The sequence below is a fragment of the Mus caroli genome, chromosome 12, assembly GCF_900094665.2.
Source record: "Mus caroli chromosome 12, CAROLI_EIJ_v1.1, whole genome shotgun sequence".
Lineage (NCBI taxonomy): Eukaryota > Metazoa > Chordata > Mammalia > Rodentia > Muridae > Mus > Mus caroli.
This window is the reverse complement of record NC_034581.1, coordinates 54,475,673-54,485,133: the sequence shown is the minus strand read 5'-3', so window position 1 is coordinate 54,485,133 and position 9,461 is coordinate 54,475,673. Positions and strand designations below refer to the sequence as shown.

Below are 9,461 nucleotides of genomic sequence, written 5' to 3'. Positions count from 1 at the left end.
CACGCACACACACACACACACGCACACTCACACACACAGAAGGTGGGACATCTGGCACACACACACACACACACACACACAGAAGGTGGGACATCTGGCACACACACACACACACACACAGAAGGTGGGACATCTGGCACACACACACACACACACACTAACCTAACTCTGGTAGGAATTTCTGCCACCATCAGTACTTTGGAGGAAGATGAAACCGAGGAGAGGAAAGTAGCCATGCGGCAGATGTTGACTAGTATAAACAGATTAAATAAGCTATGATCTAGTGGGAACAAGCCTAGTTTATTTATGGCCTAGGCATTTATTAAATCAAATATAGCCTCTGAGTTGTTATTTGAGAACTGAGGCACCTAGGGCTTGGGTGGAAAAGCCTGTGGTTACAGTTGTGTTCACATCCTCTAGCTAACTCAGGTAACAGAGACTGTTGTTATAGTGTTTGGGAAACTGAGGCATGGATTCATTCAAGCTTGAGGCCATCTTGGGCTACAGAGATGCAGGCAACGCTGGCTACAGAATACCATCTTGTCTTGGCAACACTAAAATCCTTTACTTTGCCAGTAGAGCTGGAACTGCACTAAGGTCCTATTTTATTCCTTATACTTGCATAAGCAAAACTGCTTTTTAAATAGTATCCATTCAGAAATTTTACTGTGAGTAGCATATACAACTTCATGCTCAGCGACCAGCTGTGGAAATAACAAAAGCCACCCAGTAACTGACAGTTTACCAGCCCCCAGTACATCCTCCTCTTCCAAAGAAATCAGCAAAACCATGAGGCTTTAAGGCAGTTGTTTTTAGATGTTAATTTGAAGATTTCACTTCGCTGTACAGAAGTGTTTTGTCTTTATGTATACCATGTGCATGCCTGACATCAGGAAGACAGAAGGTGTCAGATCCTCTGGAACTGATGTCTCAGACGGTTGTCAATTGCTATATAGGTGTTCAGATTGAGCCCAAGTCCTCTCAAGAGCAGCGAGTTCTCCTGACTGCTGTTCCACCTCCAGTCCTTGGTTTTTTGAGGTAGAGTCTAATTATGTATCCCAAAATGGCTTAGAACCCCAAGATGCTGTGTGTGCACTACCATGTACTGCTTATTACAACATTATTGAAAATGATTTGTTAGAAGTTTTGGTGGTGAAATTAAACTAAAACTATTGAGTTTAAGCATGAACACTGGATTAGACTTGTTGACTATGAACAGATTTGCCATTTCATCTGTATGAACTTCAACTCTAAAGACATCCAGTGTCTTTTATTTTGTTCAAGAGTCAAAAAAAAATTCCATAGCCAAAATACATTTCAACATAAATATATATGTATACTTGTAAAAAACCTAATGAAGCAGCCCCAGGGGCCTGTATAAAATGCCATCAGTTTTTATACAAGCTGCTTAAGTAGTAAGTCACACTTGACCTCTTTTCAATGCATGCAACTTAAGAAAACTGTTCCAGCCCGGTGGTGGTGGCGCACGCCTTTAATCCCAGCACTTGGGAGGCAGAGGCAGGCAGATTTCTGAGTTTGAGGCCAGCCTGGTCAACAAAGTAAGTTCCAGGACAGCCAGGGCTACAGAAAACCCCCGTCCCCCCCCCCCCCCCCCCCCCCCCCCCCCCAAATAGAGAAAACTGTTTCAATTGCTCATCAGGTACCAGGTGGGCTTTTCCACAGACATTTCAGACACTTAAACCAATCAAGTCTATATTTTGACTATCAACGTGAGCTGCAGATTAAGATGAAACCCTTCACATAACTTGAAGAAGTGATGTAATCTGTCCTCAGGTTGGAACTGTGCTTCTCAGACTTAGGCTCCTTCCACAGAATCATCTTCCATCCCTAAGAGGTAAGCTCCATCAAGATGGCTCATCAGCTAAATCGCGTTGATCAAAATACCTAGTAAGAAAAAGAATTCAGTGTATGCACACTTATCAAGGACAGCACTGCTTGCAGCAGCAAAAGTGCACAATGACTCAGCAAAGACTAAAGCACAGCACATCTACCCAACAGGGAAACACTCACACACATACGAAAGGGAGCGGGGGATGCGGAGTTCTTCTGTAAAGCTAGGTTTGGGTCCTGTCTCTGCCATACACTAGCTAGCTCTGTGATGTTCAGGAAGTAGCAAAGGCACTTTGCATCTTTCTGCCAGTTTTCTCATCTCTAAACTGGGTGGTGGTACAGGATTAAATGAGTTCCTATTATGACACACTAAGAAAAATGCTTGGAAGAAAGCATCAGGAAAATTAAACATAGGGATTATAGATCAAGAACTAGATGTTTCCTATGTGTGTATTTTCAAAAAGCATCTTGTTTGGTGGAGGGAAGGATAACTTGAGGGTATTTAGTTGATATGAAGCTTTAGAGAGGTGTTAGCAAGACAAAACCAAACCAAACCCCAAACAAACTGCTGATCAATGAGCAAAGCATGTCCAGGAAGAGACCTAAAATCAATGTGTGCCTTTGCTTAGATACAGGCTGTATTTTCAAATCAATTCAGCAGGAACTTTGATAGAAGGAATGAGATAGAGCTTGGTTGGTAGACTCCCTGCCTGACAGGTACAGGTTCCATCCAGTACAGATTAAAAGACAAAAGGAAATGTAATCAAACATACTAGATAAAAATACACAGCAAATGACAATTAATACAGCATTAAACATGTTCTGCCTACTACTGATAACAAGGAAAATCATGAAGTTAAATTTCTTAACTCACCTGCTAACTAAGCAGATCAGCAGATTCAAAGCTGGGACTCTTTCGTCATCTTTACTGCCCTGAAAAACAGAAAAAGGCTAGTTTTTTTTTTTTGGTTTTTCGAGACAGGGTTTCTCTGTATAGCTCTGGCTGTCCTTTGTAGACCAGGCTGGCCTCGAACTCAGAAATCCACCTGCCTCAGCCTCCCGAGTACTGGGATTAAAGGCGTGCACCACCACACCTGGCTCATAAATATTTTCATAATAAAAATTCTTTTAAGATAAAAAAAATGTGAAGCTATTATTAGATAACTACATCAAGATAAGCCACCAAGAAGGTGGTGTTTGACTCATTCATGCCTTAGGTACCAGAGATTGGGGAGGCAGAGGCAAGTGGATCAGCCTTATCCCCAAAATGAACAGAAGAAAACTTAAGAATTCCCTGAAAACATTAGGATATCTATCTATCTATCTATCTATCTATCTATCTATCTATCTAATCTATCTAATCTATCTATCTATCTATCTATCTATCTATCTATCTATCTATCTATCTAATTTTGAGACAAGGTCTCACAGACTGGCCTGGAACTCTCTATGTAGACTTAACTGTCCTAATATTCACAGATCTGCCTGCTTTACCTCCTGACTGTTGGGATTAAAGGCATGTGCCACTACACCTGGCCCATCTTTCATTTATAAAATTAAAATATAAATAGATCACTTTCCCTGGTCCCAAATTTCCTCTTTCCAATCTAGCTTTCTCAAAATCATGACTCTCTTCTGAGTTTGAGGCCAGAACAAAACAAACAAACAAAAAAATCATGACTCCCTTTTTCTTATTTTTTGTTCTACACACACACACACACACACACACACACACTCACTCACTCACTCATTCTTGAATAATTCCTAAGCAGTCACCAGGCTGTCCTTGGTCCTCTGCCTCTGCTTCCTCAGTGCTGACAGGCTTTCGGTCCCACACTTGAAATATGCAGTACTGTGTTTAGAACCTTGAGCTTTGCGCATACTAGGTGAGCACTGTGATTAACAATGCTACAGCCCCAGCTATAATCTCTTTATTTAATTACGTTTCTATTTAGTATGTGTGTGTGTGTGTTTGTAGGGATCAAACTCAAATCACCAGCCTAAGATCATTATTTAAAGAATGAATGATGCTGTTCAGAAGGAGTTATAATGCTGTTTTCTTTTTTGGTTTTTTCGAGATAGGGTTTCTCTGTGCAGCCCTGGCTGTCCTGGAACTCACTCTGTAGACCAGGCTGGCCTCAAACTCAGAAATTCACCTGCCTCTGCCTCCCAAGTGCTGGGATTAAAGTGCGCCACCACGCCGGGCTATAAGGCTACAAGGGTTGTAGTTTTATGGGAACTACAACAAAGGGTTTAAATAGAGTTAGTTTGACACTTCCGCTCTTGAACATCAGCCAGGAACTGCTCTTAGCTTACTCCTGGTAGATGATCCTCCCTAAAAGAATGATATAAATGTAAGGTAGACCAGACAGGGCCTTTGAGCTTGTATTTTGAACTCTCAAAACTCAACTAAAATCAATTTCTTTGTAAACTGGGTAGAGGATTTTCCTAGCATACTCAAGGTCCTGATTCAATTCCTCTGTGCTCATAAACAGCAGCTTCAGGTATTTTGCTACAGCAACACAAAATAAACTATGAGAAGGATGAAGTCATAACATCAGAACCAATGACTGGGATCTAGTCATGTTAGATCTCGCCTGGACCTTCAGACTTCCTTTACTGGAGAGAAAAAAACTTCATTGTACCCCCTGCCCCATATTATTTTCTTGAGATAAGGTTCTTACTATGTAGCCTTGGTTGGCCTCACAGAGAGGCCTCTGCCTTCCATGTGCTGGGATTAAAGGTGCACACCATCATGTTTGGCCTTCCCCCTGCTTTTTTAGAGAAGGTCTTTTCTTCTATAGCCCAGTTTGGACTTGAACTGCAATACTCCCCTTTCCATCTCTTAGATGCTGGAATTACAGTCATGTGCCACCACATCTGGTTTTGTTATTTTATATACTCTATTTGAGTTTTTTGTTTCTGTAGACTCTTTAATCCCAACTAATAACATTCCACATTTTTAAATCTCATATATCTTCTTTTCTACCATAGTAGACGGACTCTGAACTAGTACAGTTTAACTCACCACCAGGAGCCTCACTTCAGAACATCTTCTTGCAAGCTGTCGGATTAGTGAATGAGCCTCAGGTAATAAAGGTTTTTCAAGACAAGCCAACAAAGCATAAAACCATCTTCCCTAAGAAAAAATTTAAGAAGTGATTAATAGACAAACAATGAAGAACCCATTTATTGTGTTTTTCTACATGCTCGATGGTGTTACCTGCTTACATGCTACAAATGAATCAAGGGAGTGTCTAGAGAGGTGAATACTTTTGTTTTCTAACCACAGACCTAGGCCATTACATACTTCAAAATAGTTCCTGATTCCCAATGAACTTATTTCTATATTTGTACTACAATTGAGGTCCTCGCTTCCCTTATTTGGTATATAGCATTCTGCCTGGATGTATGCCTGCAGGCTAGAAGGCATCGGACCCCATTACACATGGTTGTGAGCCATCATGTGGTTGCTGGGAATTGAACTCAGGACCTCTGGAAGAACTGCTAGTGCTTTTACTCTTTGAGCCATCTCTCTAGTCCCCCTCCCACACCTTTTTGAGACAGGGTCTTACTGCATAGCCCTGGCTGGCCTGGAACTCACAGAAATCTATTGCTCTGCCTCGTGAATGGTAGGAGTGAAGGGGTGCACATCATGCCTTGTCCTGAGGTTCTCTATTATAAGCAAAAACGTTCTGAGTTTTTTTGAGACAGAGTCTCATGTATCTCTGGCTAGTCTTCAGCTCAGAGATGTTTGTCTCTGACTCTAGAGTGCTACGATTAAAGATTTATAAAGCTAAAGGTATATAAGCAAAACTCTTAATTGTTAGGTTTGGTGGACGTGTAGTGCTAGATACTTGGGAGGTTGAGACAGGAGGACTACAAGTTCAAGGCCAGCCTGGCCAATTTACTGAGACTGTGTCTTGAAATGCAATAGTAACCGAGGGCTGAGGGTACAGGTCACTGTAAAGCACCTGCTTCTCCCTTCCTTCATGACGCTCTGTGTAGCCAGGAACAATGGAGCCAGGCAGCATGGGAATGAGGACCCTGGGCCTGAGCTGAAGTGAACACCCCACCCCTTCCTTAAAAAAAAAAGCCCACAACCTGGGGGCTGGAGAGACGGCTCAGTCATTAAGACACTGGTTGCTCTTTTGAGGACCAGAGATCAGTTCCTAGCACCCACATGGCAGCTTGCACCTAGCTAATGAAGGAAGATGGAATATTGTAACTTGTTTAGGATTCCACAGCCCTGATCTGGGACTGAGAACAAAGCAGAATAGCCCCCAGGCATGCCAGGGCAGGGCTGTTGTTAAGGCATTCCTAAGAACATCTTGGCCGTAAAGATGAAAAGGTATTCAAGGACAAATGGGGCTACATTATCTAAGCTAACACCATTTGGCCGGAATCTCCCCTCAATCCGAAGACAGGCAGGGTCATCTTATCTAGTCCACACCATCTGGCCGGAACCTCCCTTCTATTACCCCTTGGCGCCGGGTAAAAAGATAAGCCCCAAGCCCACCGGAACAAAGCTCTGATGCCCCTTTTGCTGACATGTAATCTTTCTGTTAATGAATCAATCCCATGCCTTTGTCAAAATTCTTTGTATTCCTAACCCTTTGCTTCTTTAAAAACCCCTAACTCCCGAGCCTTGTTGTCTACTCCCCTGCCTCCTGTGTGAGGTACGTGTCGACCCAGAGCTCTGCCAATAAAGCCTCGTGCATCTTGCAACAAGAGAGAATTCTTGTGTTCGTGGGTGCTTCCTGTCCCTGGACTAGAGTGGGGGTCCCTAGATTTGGGGTCCTACACTATAACTCCAGTTCCAGAGGGATCCAACACCTTCACAGACATATATGCAGGCACATTAAAAATAAATAAATAAACATTGAAAAAAACTCACAATATTCTGGTGCTATCTGTAGGAATACTCTTGAATGCTATTTCAATTATAAAATATAAAAGTAGTAATAGTTTGTACATAAAAATGTTAAGAATAGGGCTGGTGAGATGGCTCAGTGGGTAAGAGCACCCGACTGCTCTTCCGAAGGTCCAGAGTTCAAATCCCAGCAACCACATGGTGGCTCACAACCACCCGAAATGAGATCTGACTCTCTCTTCTGGTGTGTCTGAAGACAGCTACAGTGTACTTATATATATATAATAAATAAATCTTTAAAAAAATGTTAAGAATATTAAGAAAATAGAAAGAAACATTTCTTGTCTTTGTCAGCTAGCTAAAATTTCTGATTTTTGAAATGTTTGGTGTTCAGGATGTTACAATATATAAGATGATTAAAACTATGTGAAAGACCGGTCTGACCCTAGGGCAAAATCAGTAGCATTGATTTTAATGTGTATCATCTCATGAAAAAATATTAAAACTTGTTTTTACTAAGTTAGGGCCTTCTTCGTAGTCCTAGCTGGCCTCACTCAGGCTTGCTATGTAGCCCAGGCTGGCCTTGAACTCACAAGTGATTTGCCGGCCTTTGCCTACCCAGTTCTAGGGTTGCAGGTTTACGTGCTACACCTGACTGAGGATGTGAACGAGTGGCTCTCAGAGAAGACCACACCCAGGTTCCTGGTGTGCCTTAATTTTCTTTAGAAAGTTTTTCCTTTAATGTCCGTGCTTAGATTTTGTATTAAATTATCTTTAATAAACTCCAACTCCATTTTTAAAAAGTGGATGAAAAAACCCAAGTGAAGTTATACAGTCTGCCTCTGACAGACTCTGTGACTATAAACAATCTACTAACTCAGCTACCTTATTACCTGTAAAAGGGGGCTGAGAGCTTATAAATTCTTAGTTAGTGAAGAGTTGTATAAAGTGGTTGTAGAATAATGCATGTAATGCAGTGCTTGCTACTACTGTTTGCACCTTGTTTCTAATTTTTTTTTTTTGGCTTTCCAAGACAGGGTTTCTCTGTGTAGCCCTGACTGTCATGGAACTCACTCTGTAGACCAGGCTGGCCTTGAACTCAGGAATCTACCTGTGCTGGGACTAAAGGCGTGCGCCACCACTGCCCAGCTTGTTTCTACTTTTGAGACAAGATCTTCTGCAGCCTAGGATGAGCTGCAATTCACTATGAAGCTAAGGCTGCACTCACACTCCTGTGTCCACTTCTCAAGAACTGCAATTTACAGGTAGATGTCATGACATTCCCAGTCTCTATGGCTTTCTCAAGGAGGAGAATATATTGATTTATCTTCTGGTATAAGGTCCTTACTTATTGTAGTGGCTATTCCTGGTTGTCAACTTGACTATATCTAGAATGAACTACAATCCAGAATTGGAAGGCTCACAATAGATCCTAATATGGAGGCTGGGAAATACAAGTTTCTGAGTTCAAGGTCATCTGGGATTAATGGTGTGGTGGCACACACTTTTAATCTGGGCTACACCTTCTGCTGGAGAACTACATAAGGACATTGGAAGAAGGAAGGCTCTCTCCCTTCTTTGACTGTTTGCCATGTGGGACTGAGCAACTGCTAGATCCTTGGACTTCCATTCACAGCTGCTGCTGACCATTGTTGTGAGTTGGACTGCAGACTGTAAGTCATCAACAAATTCCCTTACTATACAGAGACTACCCATAAGTTCTGTGACTCTAGAGAACCCTGATTCATACATTTATATACAAGATTTGGATTTTATATGCAGAACACATGAATACTTATATGTGCATACGCGCTCACCCACCCACCCACCCACACCCACACCCACAAGTATAAAAACTGCAGTCACGGGGCTCAGTGGTTAAGAGCACCGACTGCACTTCCAGAGGTCCTGAATTCAAATTCCGGCAATCCACATGGTGGCTCACAACCATCTGTAATGAGATCTGAAGCCCTCTTCTGGTGCGTCAGAAGACAGCTACAGTGTACTTAGATATAATAATAAATAAATCTTAAAAAAAAAAAACCCTGCAAAAACAAAAACAAAAAAAACCTGCAGTCACACCTCACATAAGTAAATGTAATTTTGCCTATATAATGAAAAGAAAAAGGTGCAATCTTACCAATTCTGGAGTAAAGTCTCTTTCTCCAAACCAATTACTTAGATATTCCAAGACACTAGTAATGGTTGCCTTTAAAAAGAGACAAGGATGGGGGGTGGGGTGGAAGGAGGAAAGGAGGGAGGGAGGGGGGGTGGGCAGGAAACAGTGACATTAGAGGTAAAATACTGAGAAGTTCAACATGAGTTCCATTAACTGTGGTTAAAAAGCAGCTCTGAGGGTTAAAATGTCTTTGTTCTTGACACCATGAGTAAGTAGTAATTTCATTAGATGGCTTATACATAGCAACTGGCTTTTTATCTTGTTTCTTGAGACACTGTCTCACTTTGTATCCCTGGTCTGCCCGAATTCACAATATGGAGCAGACTGGCCTTGAACTTGTGGCCATCCTCCTGCCTTTGCCTCTGGAGTGCTACTATTACAGGCATGAGTCTGCATACATGGCTATAAAATCCTTTAAGAGAAATATTTTAATACTCTGAAGTATAAAACTTAGGCTTTAAATCTTAGGCTTAAAAAGTAGTTTGTGCCGGGCGTGGTGGCGCACGCCTTTAATCCCAGCACTCCGGAGGCAGAGGCAGGCGGATTTCTGAGTTCGAG

At 42.0% G+C, this 9,461-nt stretch overlaps 1 protein-coding gene across 1 annotated transcript in view; it reads right to left on the bottom strand.

Annotated features, from left to right (window-relative positions):
* Positions 1–1,311: 1,311 nt before the first annotated feature.
* Gemin2 (gem nuclear organelle associated protein 2) overlaps positions 1,312–9,461 on the bottom strand; it is a 16,383-nt gene continuing 8,233 nt past the window's right edge. Inside the window, exons 7-10 of the mRNA XM_021179152.2 lie at positions 8,865–8,933; positions 4,880–4,990; positions 2,726–2,784; positions 1,312–1,905 (exon numbers count right to left, since the gene is read on the bottom strand). Of these exons, the coding sequence (XP_021034811.1) occupies positions 1,866–1,905; positions 2,726–2,784; positions 4,880–4,990; positions 8,865–8,933 (279 nt within the window). The 3' untranslated portion in view covers positions 1,312–1,865. The remainder of the gene's footprint in view (positions 1,906–2,725; positions 2,785–4,879; positions 4,991–8,864; positions 8,934–9,461) is intronic.